General features: G+C 31.1%; 1 protein-coding gene across 1 annotated transcript; it reads left to right on the plus strand.

Moving 5' to 3' along the window:
- The first annotated feature begins 6,261 nt into the window (after nt 1-6,261).
- Nucleotides 6,262-13,921, plus strand: LOC134712422 (zinc finger protein Gfi-1-like). The gene is made up of 4 exons (XM_063573949.1): nt 6,262-6,408; nt 9,353-9,505; nt 10,062-10,634; nt 13,322-13,921. Exons 1-4 carry the CDS (start codon nt 6,306-6,308, stop codon nt 13,552-13,554), a joined length of 1,062 nt encoding a protein of 353 aa, XP_063430019.1. The 5' UTR covers nt 6,262-6,305; the 3' UTR covers nt 13,555-13,921.
- Nucleotides 13,922-17,287: the final 3,366 nt, after the last annotated feature.

Consider the following 17,287-nt stretch of genomic DNA (forward strand, 5'->3'; position numbering starts at 1 on the left):
TTTGCTGGAGAACACCCACCGTAAACCATATGTGTATCATAATATTTATTTGTAAATTAGATCAACTTGGATTAGAAGACACTAATAGGGTTAACTATTTGAGAGCCGTGGTAAAGTGGTTAGCGCATCGGACTTCTAACACAACTTGGTTCGATCTTTGTTCCCGGGGAGAAAATTTCAGGGACTGAATTTTCGGCTCTCCCTTTAATTACACCATTTGATAAACGATGATAGTCCGTCGGAAGGGAACGATAATTAGCTGACTTGTATTAAGAGACAGTCATACCTCTAACACGTAACATACACCCTTTCGAAAAAGGGCAGGCTAATGTCGCTTCAAGGCAGTAAAGTGAAAAGGAATATTAATAGTTGCAATAACTTGTTTCCCAATCCACTATAAATAAATATGTTTAAACTAAAACTATTTGAGGTGGTATAATGTGTTAAAACTTCAAAGGAACATTGTTGATGTGGCTAACCAACCAACGTTACAAAGATTAATATGATACACACAATATGAAAGTGACCGTTATCAAAATGTCAGCTAAATCAATTAAACTATTAAAAATGGGTAAAATTAAGATTTCTCAGATTAGTAAAGTGAAGCATAATAAAAGATTATTTAAATCAGACCAATTGCGATGATTTTTTAACAGAACTATTTGGTTTAACCCACTATTAACGTCTGTATATGCATGTACCAAGTCAGGAATATGTTAGTTGTTTTTCTCTAACAGAACTATTTGGTTTAACCCATTATTACCGTCTGTATATGCATGTACCAAGTCAGGAATATGTTAGTTGTTTTTCTCTAACAGAACTATTTGGTTTAACAAACTATTAACGTCTGTATATGCTTGTAACAAGTCAGGAATATGGTATATGTTTTTCTCTCGTTCCATTGGTTGATACTGATTGATGTAATGGTTTAACCCACTAGTAACGTCTGTAAATGTATGTACCAAGTCAGGAATATGGTATATGTTTTTCTCTCGTTCCATTGGTTGATACTGATTGATGTAATGGTTTAACCCATTATTAACGTCTGTATATGTATGTACCAAGTCAGGAATATGGTATATGTTTTTCTCTCGTTCCATTGGTTGATACTGATTGATTAAATGGACTTCGATGAATTGAGTTTATCTTTGAGTTCGGTTTTTTAGTTTTACTTTTTGTCGAAATTGCCATCGATAATCAATAATACAACCAGATCTCATTCTACTAACATCAAATATGACAATTGCCAATCGTTATAATCGTAAGATTTATTTATATTGGTAGGTGAAATGTTGCTTATTATGGAATGTCTGATATATATAGTATTTTTTTGTTATTAATTAAACAATACATCTTTTTTTTTCAATTTAGGAATAATGACGAAAATATCTATTCGACGTAAAGCTGTTTTAGTGTTTGCACGGAATGTTTTAATTTTTGAATTAACTAAAACGTAATCGAAGATCAATATAAATTCAATACAAAGAGATGCAATTGGACACCATGCAACATGGTATGAAGCGCATGAATGAATGAAACACGTCTCGAATATAAACAAGATGTTCTCAAGAGCCTGAATCGTTCACCTGTTATGTTTTGCTTAAATCTTTCATTAATGATTATTTTTGCTTTTCAATATATTTTAATGAGTCACTGTGGCTTAAAATGACATTTAAATGTGACTTATAATTTTATTCAAAAGCAAATAAAGAAAATGTATCCCTATGTTCCATTTTAGTCATAGTGGCCTTAATTCTTGACGTAAAAATGAAATAAAATACAAAAGTTATACTAGATACTCTGAAAATTATTCCGGTGTAATACCACCATTGATTTTCCCCTATTAGTCTTTGTTAAATTTGCACTTTTCAAAAAATTGTGCAGAATTTATCTTTGTTTCAAATAAAGAAATACTTGACATGAGTAAACTTTTATCCTGTCCAGTTCTGTAGAAAAAAATTCACATAGCATTTCATTGCATATAAGAAAATAACCATCATTGGAAGTTAACCAATCAAATTTCTCCCCTTATTCTATCTGTGCACAAGGTTTAGTCACCATGTAACCTAAAGATTACAAATTTTTCTATAGAAATCACAAATAAAAAATAATGGTGTTTTGAAATACCAAAGACATATGTTTATGACACAGAAATAGATTTACTGCAATAAAATGTAGGATTAATTACCTACAACAGTCAATTTCAAGGGAATATTTTTTTAGACCTACTTTTGTATACAACCGGATGTGACGTACCATGATTTGGTGGTATTACACCTTCACCCCAAGTTTGGATGAAATTGATTTAGTAGTTTCAAAGGCGAAGATTTTTTTTATGAAGTAGGCAATCTAGATAGACAAATTGTGAAAAATTGTCTTTAAAGGACAATAAGTCATATATAAGGGGTCAATTTACATTTTTTATCTGATATAAACATATCTGTAAATTTCTTTTTGTTGAACGTCTTTGCTGTTCAGGGCAGTTGGATCTTGACAGATTTGCTCTAAATGTTTTGGTTTCAGAGTTGTAAGCCAAAATGTACATTTTACCCCCTCTTTTCTATTTTTAGACATGGCGATCATCTAGGTAGACAGGCTGGGTCACCGGACACATTTGTTAAACTAAATATCTCAATGATGATTTTGGCAAAGTTTGGTTAAATTTGGCCAAGTAGTTGCAGAGGAAAAGATTTTTGTAAAAGATTACAAAAATTTAAGAAAAAATGGTAAAATTGACTATGGCAATAACTCCTTAAAGGGTCAACTGACCATTTTGGTCATGTTGACTTATTTGTAGATATTACTTTGCTGAACATTATTGCTGTTTACAGTTTATCTGTTACTATAATAATGTTCAAGATAATAACCCAAAACTTCAAAATTTCCTTAAAAATACCAATTTATTGACAGCAACTCAACAATCTGTTGTTAGATTCATCTGAAAATTTTAGGACCTCATGAACAACTTTTGTTTTATATCAGATTTGCTCTAAATACTAAAAATAGTTTATCAGATAAAAGCCAAAAACTGCGTTTTACCCTTTAGTTCTGTTTTAAGTCATCGTGGCCTCACTGTTTGACGAAACAGAAAATAAATCACAAACTGTATTCAAGATACCCTAAGAATCATTCAGCTTAAGTAAGGTTGGCATTGGTTCAGAAGTTTCAGATGAGAAGATGTTTTAATTATATTACACAGGGCGGAGGGCGACTACGGGCGACGGCGTATGCCAAGTGATGGGGCCAGCTGAAGGACACCTACAGGTGCGGGAATTTTCGCTACATTGAAAACCCGTTAGTCGCCTTCGGCTGTTGTCTGCTCTATGGTCGGGTTGTTGTCGCTTTAACACATTCCCCATTCCCTTTCTCAATTTTAATTTAATAGTATTGCTTCGATTCAATATCTTTTTAAGGATTAATTAATTGCCACTCGAAAACCTCCTATGGTCTATCAATGTGTGGTTGTTACTTTTAAAATTGTAACACGATGATGACTGCTGTACCCATATTTTGACTATTTTATTTATTATGTCTGTTTAGTTCATGCATCAATGTAAATATAACGGAATTTGATGAGACTGTCGTACAAAGTGAGAGGTTTAGCGCTATAAAACCAGGTTTGATCCACCATTTTCTACATTTGAAAATGCCTGTACCAAGTCAGGAATATGACAGTTGTTGTCCGTTCGTTTTTTATGTGTTTTGTCATTTGATTTTTACAAGTGATAAGGGACTTTCCGATTTTTTTCCCCTCTAAGTTCAGTATTTTTGTCACGGATTTTACTTTTTGCAGGCTATTTGTCGTCCGGATATCATGCCTCTCTACCGAAAAGAGGGATATGATTTAAAGTTTCCCATTCCGATCGAACGTTGCTGCGTATATATACATCCACAATTTGAGCAGATTTTAACTACCTCAGGCAAGATTGACCATAGATGGATTTGGCTATCATTTTAATGTCCATTTTGGTCATACAGCTCTTCTATTTTCGGTTCATACATCATTGGCTTTCTAATATTTTAGACGTATCTAATGAAGGTAAATCCAGAAAAGAGCTTCGGATGCATACAATTTATAACGTGTTGTTATAATATTTCACAGCACTGTATCGATACCTCTGATGCTGTACTATCAATCCCTGATGGTATTATCAGATCAGTAGTCATTACTTCGGAACTAGGCAAGATATATGACACACCTTTCGTGTAGTGTCCATACATTTTTAAATCATACAGAAACTAAGTTTTCCACTAAGTCAAAGTTGACTTTGGATGGACTTACCTATTTTTTATGTTCATTTTGGTCATAAAGCTTCTGTTTCGGTTCTTACACACCTCAGTGTTTTTAATATTCGGCTTTGCGTGTTCATGGGGGGGGGGGGGTATAATTTCAACGCCGTTTCAATAGCGTCACGCTGCAAAATCGTATATTCTCGTCACGTTTTTGTTCATACATCCCACATTTTCAAATGATTTAACCAACATATTCTGCAGAAAGTTATCGAAGTGATAAAAAACGCATTTTCCCGCTATTAACATACATTCCATATAATATAAAATTGAGAATGGAAATGGGGAATGTGTCAAAGAGACAACAACCCGACCAAATAAAAAACAACAGCAGAAGGTCACCAACCAAGTGTATTCATTTATAAACAAATTTCACGAAGTTGTATCAAATATAATTTTGAAATTATCGACGTTTCGTATGTGTTTTTCTGCTATTCAGATGCTGTTCAACGAATTTTCTTAAAATCGGAAATATCTCCCATTTACATGTACTTTGCCTTTTGTTTTAAATGATCACATTTTCCCAGTTAAATGTTGTTGCATATGCAAATCGCAATATGAAGTAGTAGCTTTTAAAGGTACCAAAATGCTGAAATAAGTAACTGTAACGTTATAAATGGTTTTTCTTTGGTAAGTAAAAAATACAATATGGTCCTCGAATGATTCCAAATGACAATTATAAACAGACAAATTGAGCGATTATGGTTATTTGGTAATAAAGTGACTTTTCAAGAACAATATATAAAAAATCGTTGACACTTTAGAGAAAGAAAAATAGAAAGAAAAGCTGTCAAAATGAAAACAAATCCAGGTATAACTGACATTTATTTTTTGTGTGTGCTAATTCTATATGTCATGATATGTCGTTTTTATCACTAAGTGGACATCTAGAGCTCTGGTAATACGGCGTCTAAACTCCAAATTTATCTTTTAACGTGGTATATGACAAACATAGAATTATTTTAAGGAGTAATCCTTGACATTAAAGAAAGAAAGCTGTCAATATGACTGCAAACCAGGTATAACCAACATTTATTCAAAGGGCAATCAAGGCCCCCTACTACTGAACGGAAATTGTCAATCTATATTTTGACATCAGTTGCAAATTTTGTTAGCATTTACTCGAAGACAAAAAAGAGGCGGAAGATAACCACCAGTTTTATTCCGCCCTTTTTTTCAGAACAATAATCATTACAATTCAATTTGTTTGTATTGTATTTTTGTTGGATATATTTGTTTATATTTTGCTTGGCACTTTTTATTTGGTTTTAGGAGATTGGTCTTCATATATGAATCTGCATTAGTATAATATCAAAGTGGAAAAAATTGAGACGATTTCACAAATGAAGTGAAACTAATCAGCAAGTTGGTTGCATACAATATTATATCTCACGAAAAGCTTTATTTCTATACACAAATAAGTTGAAATTGAGATAAACATTAGTACCATATTAAGACAGTTGATTTGAAATTTGTTCAAGATAATAAATAAGACCCGTTAGTGGTAATTATTTGACCTGCATGTCTTTTTAAGCGGCAACAATTCGTGTTTGTGGGAACTCACATGTGTAGTCAAATGAGTTACGAAATTTTGATTTTGTGAGAAAATCACAATTATATTGTCAAAAACGGCTGGAATTAACAAAAGCTGTTTCACTGAGAGAACGCGATTTTACTTACATGGTTTAACTGAATTAACTTTCACACTTGAAATTCAAACAAATAGTAAAAGGTCTGATTGTTCAAATACGAACTGACAATACCTCATTCGGAAGCTGTTGATTTCACTCAAATATTTACTTCTTTCTGATCTTTTCGCGATTAAATATTAAATACATATCAATAAAACAAATTATTTCAAAGAAAACAATTTGATTGGATGGTTAATGAATGGAGCACGTGTCGGTGATATTTACACAAATTGTACTGGGTGGGATGTGGTTTAGCTAATACATTATAAGACACGCGACTATTCAATAATTTGTAATCCAATCAGACGATTAGAGAGTAATAGAATGCCCAAATCATTTTTGATAAAAAATAGCAGAACATTGGAAACAGAAGAAATGGATCAGGCATCGTCCAGTGCGTTTCATGTTGTAATGCCAAGAAATCCGAGTGAGTATTTGTTTTTTTCTAATTACAAAAAAAGATAATATTTTTTTTCCATTTCTAGTGAATAAATAAATTCCCCATTTTTTTTTTTAAATAAATAAATTGATTATCAGTACCTTTTATTTACAAAAAAAAGAAACCCGATTTCGTCATTCTTGTGGATTTTTAAAAACTGTTTTGGCTAATTTTGATATGTTATTATAGTATATGTCGTTTTTTATCCTCCCTTTATATAAAGTGGTAATCGTGAGCTCAGGTGGGCATCCAAACTCCCTATTTATCTTTTGATATAATAGATAAACATGGAATATTTTTTAGAGAAAAACATTAACAAAAATATGAGTTAAATTTCTTATAAATTGTTTTCTTCGATACTAAGCATGTCTCGTTTATTTTTTTATTTATGTTTTGTTAACTGTTTTCTTGAATCTATAAACAGCATAGTTATCTAATTCAGCTAAGTTAATTTAATATAACCAAATAGGATACAGAAAAAACAACGTTGAAACAGTAAATAAATTTCCAAAGATTAAAAAAAAAGCTTCCGTTAAATATCAGTGATAAGATCTGAAATTTCATTTGCCTGAAATTCAAATCCATCATTTTTCCTTTGATGTCCACAAAAACCTTCTTTCGTATGGTGTAACTGATTTAAAGCATTTCTAAAGTCTAACTCTTTCGTTGTTTTTCGGAGGTAATATATCAATATGGTAAAAATGGTTTATTTTATGATTGATCTCGAATTCCGCGGAGGTTATTTTTTTAACAGAGTCCTATGTCATTTGCTATAATTTGGGAATGGTCCAGACAGGTCGAACTCGAACAAGAGCTCACGATAGAATTTAGGTGTATTCCGTACCTTTCCAAGACTAAACCGCTGTTTCTAAAAATTAAACGCAATGAAAAATTATTGTTTTTAACAAATACAGAAAATTCAATATCATTTATTAGTTTCATTAAAATTTTCTCTGTCTTAGAGCAGTTTTTAAATTCTTTGTGTATCATGTGTATTTTGAACAATGAATATAAGTATTTGTTTTTAAATGGTTCATTATTTTGTTTCAAACAACTTTAAAATGGTTCATTATTTTGTTTCAAACAACTTTATAATGGTTCATTATTTTGTTTCAAACTGCTAACACAGATCATTATTTTGTTTCAAATAACTAACGCAGATCATTATTTTGTTTTAAAAAGCTAACACAGATCATTATTTTGTTTCAAATAACTAACACAGATCATTATTTTGTTTCAAACAGCTAACATAGATAGAAAAAAATCAACCGGCTAACAAAGAATATTATTTTGTTTCAAACAACTTCTGTGGATCATTATTATATTTCAAACAGCTAACATAGGTTCAAACTGCTAACATGATCATTGTTTTGTTTCAAACAGCTAACATGATCATTATTTTGTTTCAAACAGCTAACGTGATCATTGTTTTGTTTCAAACATCTAATATAAATTCAAACAGCTAACATAGATTCAAACAGCTAACATGATCATTGTTTGTTTCAAACCGCTAACATGATCATTGTTTGTTTCAAACAGCTAACATAGTTTTCAAACAGCTATAACATAGTTTCAAACAGCTAACATGATCATTATTTTGTTTCAAACAGCTAACATAGATTCAAACAGCTAACATGATCATTTGTTTGTTTCAAACAGCTAATATAGATTCAAACAGCTAACATAGATTCAAACAGCTAACATAGATTCAAACAGCTAACATGATCATTTGTTTGTTTCAAACAGCTAATATAGATTCAAACTGCTAACATGATCATTGTTTTGTTTCAAACAGCTAACATAGATTCAAACAGCTATAACATAGTTTCAAACAGCCAACATGATCATTATTTTGTTTCAAACAGCTAACATAGATTCAAACAGCTAACATGATCATTATTTTGTTTCGAACAGCTAACATAGATTCAAACAGCTAACATGATCATTATTTTGTTTCAAACAGTAAACATAATATAAAAAAGAAGATGTGGTATGATTGCCAATGAGACGACTATCCACAAAAGACCAAAATGACACAGACATTAACAACTATAGGACACCGTACGGCAATGTAAATCAATTCAACGGAGAAAACTAACGGCCTTATTTATGTAAAAAAAAAAAAAAAAAAAAAAAAATATGTAACACATAAACAAACGACAACCACTGAATTACAGGCTCCTGACTTGGGACAGGCACATACATAAATACTGTGGCGGGGTTAAACAATCATTATTTTGTAAAGAACATTATAAATGACGATATGATCATTATTTAGGTGTCAGGTTTCTTTCGATGTTTATCACTATCAGAAAACCTTAGATATTTTCTATTTAAACGCAATATAGCAGATATCCTTTACTTCACGCGATGCAATATGATGAGGGCAACACACAAGTGTAACCAACACAAATATTTACGCATGCTCTTTTGTAAATTAAAAGTTGTAAATAAAAAGTTTAACGTTTTAAAATTCATTATTTTATAATGTGAATTATATTTCATTTTTTTCTTCAACATTTTTCTCAGAAGATTTTTACTGCAGGAAAAAAAACCGCGTTACCATAAAATAAAATGCCGAATGTAAGACAATTAAGCTTCTATATCTCTATTATATAAACTAAAATTTTTGCTTCTTGTTTTAATTCTTGCGCCTACTTTCCATCGTATCCGGCCTTGATGTTTTTTTAATGTCATTAAACACCATGTTGATTTCAGTCCGATCATAACGCTTTCAGTATTAGTGTTATTTCATATATTTAAAAAAAAAAAAAAAAAGAAAAAAAAAAGAGAAAATAATTTTGCTATTATTAGAAAATAATATTACTTTTTTTTCAGATTGTGCGAATAAGTCTAACGCTTGCATTGTAAATGAACGCAACGATTAGCCAAAAAAGCACATTCATATAATTATTATCAATTATTTTGATAGGTTGTACAGACGATGGTCCAGACACCTGTCTTTCGGCATCAATTGAGACACTTAGAGAACGGTCTCAAAGTTCCATTGATGAAAAGATCACGACTGTGGGCGGAAACTACACAGCCTTTCGACCTTGGGTCCCTAAAAACCAGCTGTTTACAGGTAAAGTACTACATTAAAGCACTCTTCAGTTAATAGGTTGTTGTTTAATTTCATTAAATACTTCTTGTTTACATAGAATCACTTGTCATTTGTGTGTTGCTCTTTTCAAGCCTATAATGTAAATAAATCCTTTACAAAAGAACATGGCGGATCATCTGTCTTATACAGGTGACCAAACGAAATCATTCAATTCTAAATATTAAATATCAATGAAAAATTATTTCAATTCAAAATTCAAATCTAAATCAAATAATGATAATTACTTGATTACAGGTTTTTACAAATTAAGTTTGAATATTATATTCGATTTCCATCTTTTTACTTGATTCACCAAACTGCCTTTATTGTGCATAATATTTGATTTTTCTGTAAATTTTTTGGCAAAATTGTATAAAGAAAATGTTCAATGCACCTTCAAATAAATCTAGATGAAAAAAAAACGCGTGCATTTAACTTGAAGTTTTTTAATGTTCTTTCAGAAAAAGTAACAAGAATGTATGCCATCACTATGATAACATATCAATCTTATTGTATACTTTTTTTTATTTATATTTAGATGATCCTGCTAAATTCGGGAGTTTTATACATCCAAGTTTCCTGAACACGAACCCTATGTGTGTAGACTATCGATACATTCTCCAGAACTTCCTTCTCTCCTACAGTTACTTTGGTTCCTTCCCATATAGATATGGAGTACCATATGGTTTCAACCAAGCAAATAAAAAGTCTACCGAAAGTGACAAACTAAGTGTATTGGATGCAGAAGAACGAAGCACCGCTAGCACAGCTGATGGTACAACCTACCAATGTAGTAAATGTACCAAACCATTCAGTACGCCACATGGGCTGGAGGTGCACGTTCGACGGGCACACAGTGGATCAAGACCATTTGTCTGCGAGATTTGCAACAAAACATTTGGCCATGCAATTAGTCTGGATCAACACAGAGTCGTTCATAATCAAGAGAGAGTGTTTGAATGCCGACAGTGTGGTAAATGCTTTAAAAGATCGTCCACTTTGTCGACTCATCTACTGATACACAGTGATACTAGACCCTATCCTTGTCCTTATTGTGGGAAACGGTTCCATCAGAAGTCAGACATGAAGAAACACACTTATATACATACAGGTAATAATACATTATAGCTATTTTCTAGTTCGAGTTGTTTTTCGTTTGTCATTTCGGAGCCTTTTATGCGGTATGGGCTTTGCATTTTGTTGAAAGCGCTATGGTGATCTATAATTGTTAATTTCTGTGTCATTTTGTCTCTTGTGGAGAGCTGTCCCATTGATAATCATACCACATCTTCTTACAAACTGTTTAATTCAAAAAAAACAAAGACACTTAGAAATCTCTGCAATTTTATAAGATGTATTAATAGTAAGCTCACTCCTTCTTAACAACCATAATTTATATACCATACTTATACTTATAGGAAGTATTTCTTTATACAATTTTAACTATTACACTTGACTATCAAAATCTATATATATATTCTTTAATATGTTATCTCATCCGAAATTTTTGAATTTTATGCATTTTAAATGCATAATTTGTTTTATATGTATGTTATTTTTCAACTTCTCTGTAACCTTTGTACTTGCATGGTTTTATGAGAATAAACTATCTATCTTATATTTATATATATACAGGCGACTTCAAGCTTTTTCTTTTTTTTTTTTTGAATTATTTAATTTCTTATATTGATTTTGTTATCGGAAAATGTTATTATTTTATTCTTATTCTGAAATGCTTTTTTTCTTTTATTGTACAAGTTTCAAATAATGACATCAAATAAATAAAATGAGAAAGTGTATAAATATTTACATGTAAAGATATTTATATGAAAACTCATGCGTTAGCCCTAAAATGCAAATTCATTCCGACATACAGTTACTACATGTATATTTGTGCTTTTATAGAATCAATGTAAGGTTGATCATTAAACATCTCAGTTGCCTGCAAGGAAGAAACTTTAAATCACCTTGAAATGAGAAGACAAATACAAGCAAATTAAAAATGAGACTGCAAACCCCTACTTTTTAAAGTGATGCTATTTATGATGTTAACACATGTAGGAATTACTTTTAATTTTATAATTAAGCTTACTTTTAGTTATCGAAAGTATTCTTTAATTTGGTATGGTTATGATTATGCAAATTTGGTATAACTGAAAATTCCTTGTTGGTCTATGCTTGATTTTGCGCGTATATTTGATTATTTAAAAAATCATGTCTATAGTTCAAGACCATGCGATGAACTCTTGGTTATTTGTGTCGTTGTGTCCCTTTCTAAGTAGCTAATGCACCTAACATCTTCCTTACACATGTATAGTTAACATACAGATATATTATATTTATTATTTATTAATAAATAAACTCATCATAGATACAAGGACTAAATTAAGAATATACGCCAGACGTAGATACAAAAGACTCATCAGCGACGCTCGAATCCAAAAAAGTTTAAAAGACCAAATAGAATACTAACTGTTTTATGGTAAACAAAACAATATTTGTATTAAAAATACGTCCATCCAAATAAACGTTGTAATCAGCAACCGAGTTTTGCCAGTGCATGGATAAAAAAAAAATTATTATATTGTTTAAGACCTTTTCTTTAACTATATGTTTTCTATATATTATGATATTTCATATGAAATTCATAAATATATGTACATTCAGACTCTATTCGCGATATTATATCTACCGCACGCTCTTTGATACTTCAGGTTTTTGTGATAAAAAGAAATAAAAATACTACACAAAAGACCTATATAAACAAAGGATATGATATTGGTACATAAAATATTCATACACACACATCTATACAAAAATAAAATAGTTCTGATAAATCATCAATAAAACCATTGTGGAATCATTGTGGAATTCCAATGTGGTATATATTTTGAATGATTTTTAATATCACTTCCAACTTCCGCATTATATCACATTATTGCGTCCCTAACAGACAAATTTATTGGCAGTTAATCTCACTTTAGATGTATTAATATTAAAGGTTAAAATCATTACCCACACCTTCGACAACCCAGAACGTGACGGAATCAGATTGTTTTCACGATTAATTTCCTATCTATGATTGTAAAGAGGAAAATGGTATCCCGTAACAACACTAGCTTCTAAATGTCAGATAGTCCCCAAAAGTCATTCGATATGTTGCAGTACTAATCTTCAAATCACATCCATATTTCCCTCTAGTCTGGTTTCCGAAATGTCATGAATGCCGATATTGTTACATTCTGAATTGTATCCTATTGTTAGCATGTGACTTGTTAAAAAGCGAGAGTCTCGCGGGGTATCTCAATAGGTTACGAAGGAAGACCACTGGGTTAATGTTTAAAGATTATAAGTGAGATTTATTGTCAACTCCGAATTCTTTGATCTTTACTGGTCATTGCATATGATACAATTTACTATATTAATTATATTTGACATGGACTACATTGTCCACACGTGCATCTTTCAAAGGCTATCGCAACCATGATATAATTGAAATGATTTATTGATAATTTGTTTGTTACTTGTACACTTGAATATCATTAGTAGTGCTTTAGTTATTATATCATATTGAATCCCATCTTACAGTTGTAATGTCATTTAATCCTGACAGAAGAATAAAAATAACAATATATATATATATATATTAGGCGTACCAAATATCTAAAACAAAACGTCTGTTTGAAAATAATAAGCACTGTTCATTTCTGAATTTAAACTTAAAAATTATGTTGAAAAACGCAATATTAAAATATTCGTAGTCTTGTTATATTACATGTTTCCTTTATTTTTTTACAGGCGAGAAGCCTCACAAATGTTTACAGTGTGGTAAAGCTTTTAGCCAGTCTTCAAATTTGATCACTCATAGCCGAAAACATACTGGCTTCAAACCATTTTCCTGTGACAAGTGCGGAAGGTCATTCCAGAGAAAGGTCGACTTAAGGAGACACGTGGAGACTCAGCACACAGTCTCATTTGACAGACGTCTTCTACAACCACTGATAGTTCCGTTCCCGTACGAAAAGAAGTAAAACAGGATCGTTTCTTGTGGAAGATTTATTTCAGTATTTGATACCGTTGGATGATGCATTCTTGTGATTTAACGAAAGCGGTACGGACAATTCGAAGTATGAAAATGAACTTTTTGATCTATTTAGACTCAATTTATTGAAAACTTTTTCATAATTGTACAACTATTTAAGTGTATTTTTTCCAAACACTACGCTGAATATTTTTAATGGGCATGCATTCCATAAGTGTCCAAGAGTTGTCACATGTATAGTGCTAAACACTGCATTTTTTTTATATTTATATATCGTACATGTTTTTTCTAGTCAAAAATCGTTATTGTAAATATTTGTACTATGCGTTTTGTTGATGTTATACTTTCTTTCTATACATGTATCTGATTACATGATATAAATGTCATCTTGATATTAAACAAAATAAAATGTTCTCCATTATTTTCAAATTTTATTTATTAAAAGATCGCACATCAATGGAATGAACAAGGTTAGCGCCAGTAAAAACGTTTAAACCCGCTTTCTGTTATGCACCAGTCTGATGCCAGGAGCCTGCTGTTGGTCTGTTTCTAGTTTACTGTTCGGTGCGACTAAAGGCTTCGTGTGGATTTACAATTGTTAACTATTTTATACATTTTTACTTGGATTGAGAGTTGTCTCGTTGATACTCATACCACACCTTATTGTATGAAACAGCTGTTGCTTAGGATTAGTATTACATAAAAGTTTTATAGAATCGGGCTTGGATCCAGCCATTTTTAAAAGTGGCTTCCAACATATGCAAGTTATATAAAAAGTTTTTTAACCATATGTTCCTATTCAAAAGCATAAGTTGTCAAACTAAAAAGGGGGTTCCAACCCCATTAGGTTCCCCACTTAGTATTGGGTTTTTTTAAGATAGGGGTCGAAACAGGATAGAGCAAGAAGAGATGATTCAAATGTAATTTGTGTGACGTCATGTAGGATATTTCAAAATTTTAGAGCCCTAGCTGTGATTTGAACGGTCTAATTATTTTATCTATGCTTGATTTGTATATTGTTTGAAGAAATACATAATAAAGTTTGTCATTCGTCAAGTCGTAGGAGACCGAACCGGCTGTATAGCATATAAGAAATTATGGTTTTATTTTTTCAAACTCAAGCCTAAGTGTACATTGAATGAAAATAACGATAGACACTGAACGTGACCAAAACCAATTAAAGGAAAAACTGTTAATTATAGGAGCACACTGAAAACTTCGGATTCTTTAAAAGAGGATCGTCTGTTTTAATTGCTTTATTTGTAGAGGCTAGGTTTAAATCTTATGTTTGAAGAAAAAGATTGAAAATAACGATTTCTAGTATACAATTAAAATGTTCATCAATAAATATTGACAAAATATGGTGAAAAGGAGGAAAACTGAAAACCGAAATATATCTCCTAGATAGTACACACCGTATATGCTGATTATGTAATTTGGACCGATGCATTTTATCGTATAGACAAATGTTATTTGAAATGAAGAATTTCAATGACTTTTATTATATATATATTATATATATATATATAAGTACGTCTGAGTCAGTGACAACTCTACAGCAGATTTATCCATAGGATCACCAGCAATGATGGTGATACATGGCTGTGTACTTTATGTACATACAACTCGTCTAAACATCAACCCAACAATGTTAGATCTGTAAAATTACCTTCGCAAATTTTTTGTTCTTCCCTCGCCGGGATTTGAACCCATCCTACTATATGTTGTATGGTGGGTTTTTTTTTACTCCATATACAAAATGTTATTGTCATGTGAATATTACTATCAATATAAAATTGAGAAAGGAAATGGAGAATGTGTCAAAGAGACAACAACCAGACCAAAATGCAAAACACGCCCGAAGGCCGCAAATGGTTAGTTTAAACATATTTATTTATAGTGGATTGGGAAACAAGTTTTACAACTTATATTAATCCCTTTCCACTTTGCGGGTGCGAGTGCTGCCTTGTAGCGGCATTAGCCTACTCTTTTTCGAAATCTAAAAGGGTGTCTTTAACGTGCAAGAGATATATGGCCACAAATGGGTCTGCAATGCTTATAAAAAGAAATTAAAAGATAATAAAAAACGCCAATAAAGGACGGATAAAAAAAATGGGAAGATGCTCCCTCATATCGCCTTAATTTTTTCAAAATGAATTTAAAGAATATTGAAAATATAGCTTTCCTCAATCGACTTAACATCAAATTTCTGTTGATCGTGATTTAAAAAAAAATATTAATTGGTAGTTTTCTACAATTTATTGACGTCTTGTATTGTTTACTTTCTCTGGTTACTCGTTCTGATTGATAGGACGGTGGGAATTTTGACAGGTGAAATTCAGGTAAAGAAAATTTCAATATATTCTATTTATTTGGTGAAGTATTTACAAAATGAGAAATCGTCATTGTTCTAAGGATAAACAAAGAGACATTGTTTGCTATTCCTTAGGTTTAATAATTGAAATTTTCTTTTGATTTGAATGTATCTCCACGTTGAGAAGGCGTTAACCTAAAGAACAAACATATTATCTAAATAAAAGAGGAAAGGTAAAAGCCCGAATCATTTAACAATTAAATCTTAAAAAATCAGATTTAGATTATTTACCAGAAACTACGTTCTAGTAATAAATTTCAGTAATCTAAGTTTAAAATATGAATTCGTTTTAGATCTTTAATTATTGGTTTTATCGGCACTAACATTGATTTTGATTTTGATAAATTAACATGATTAATATGCAACTAAATATTGTTGTAAAATATATGGATCTGTATACTGACGGTTTCTGTTATTTGTGTTGTGCAACATTTATCGTTCTGGTTGTTCAAGTTTTTTCCATCAATTAAACAAGTACATGGGTAATTTCGTAGTTTCGTTATGTATACAACATTATAAACTCATGAACACAGTGTATCACGTGCATCGGTGCTTTGCTTTTGCGCCAATTGTAATTTCATTCGCGTAATAAAAAAAAATTCATTTGCGCCACAAACCATATTTCATTTGCGTCACAAACATATTTCATTTGCGCCAAAAATAAATCTTTCATTTGCGCCAATGATACAGGTAAAAAATAGGTAAATAGTATAAAGAAATGATTTTTTAAAAAGACTTTTAATGATAAAGACAGTTTTTGTTTGCATAATAAAACACATTCCTCAGAAATCAGTCATCATAAAACCATACATGATATGAAAAAAACTTCGTTAAAACTAAGTTCTGCGTATATTTAATTTTCAAGATACTATGATTATATTAGTTATTTTATCATATTTTCTTCGATTTTGTAGCAGTGTTAAAAATTGTTTTTCACTTGTCAAGTATAATAACAAGTATGATTACAAGTATTGTAACACATATGATTAAAAGTATGGTAACAAGTATGATTACAATAGATATAAAAAGATGTGGTATGAGTGCCAATGAGACAATTCTCCATCCAAGTCACAATTTGTGAAAGTAAAACCATTTTAGGTTGAGTACGGTCTTCCAAGTATGATAACACGTATACCAAGTATGGTGACATGTATAACAAGTATAGTGACATGTATATAATAATAAGTATGGTGACTAGTATAACAAGTATGGTGACATGTATAACAAGTATGACAATACGATTGGTAACAAGTATGATATGAAGAGTTTTAACAATTATAGTAAGAAGTAAAACTAGTATATGATAACAATTAAAACAAGTTGTGTAGGAATTATTGTAACAAGAGTG

The sequence above is a fragment of the Mytilus trossulus genome, chromosome 3 (genome assembly GCF_036588685.1).
Source record: "Mytilus trossulus isolate FHL-02 chromosome 3, PNRI_Mtr1.1.1.hap1, whole genome shotgun sequence".
In the NCBI taxonomy this organism is placed as follows: Eukaryota; Metazoa; Mollusca; class Bivalvia; order Mytilida; family Mytilidae; genus Mytilus; species Mytilus trossulus.

Coding starts and splice junctions, on each gene's coding strand:
- LOC134712422 (XM_063573949.1), top strand. CDS start 6,306: ATGCCCAAATCATTTTTGATAAAAAATAGCAGAACATTGGAAACAGAA. Junction 6,409..9,352: donor TGTAATGCCAAGAAATCCGA/GTGAGTATTTGT, acceptor TTATTTTGATAG/GTTGTACAGACGATGGTCCA. Junction 9,506..10,061: donor TAAAAACCAGCTGTTTACAG/GTAAAGTACTAC, acceptor ATTTATATTTAG/ATGATCCTGCTAAATTCGGG.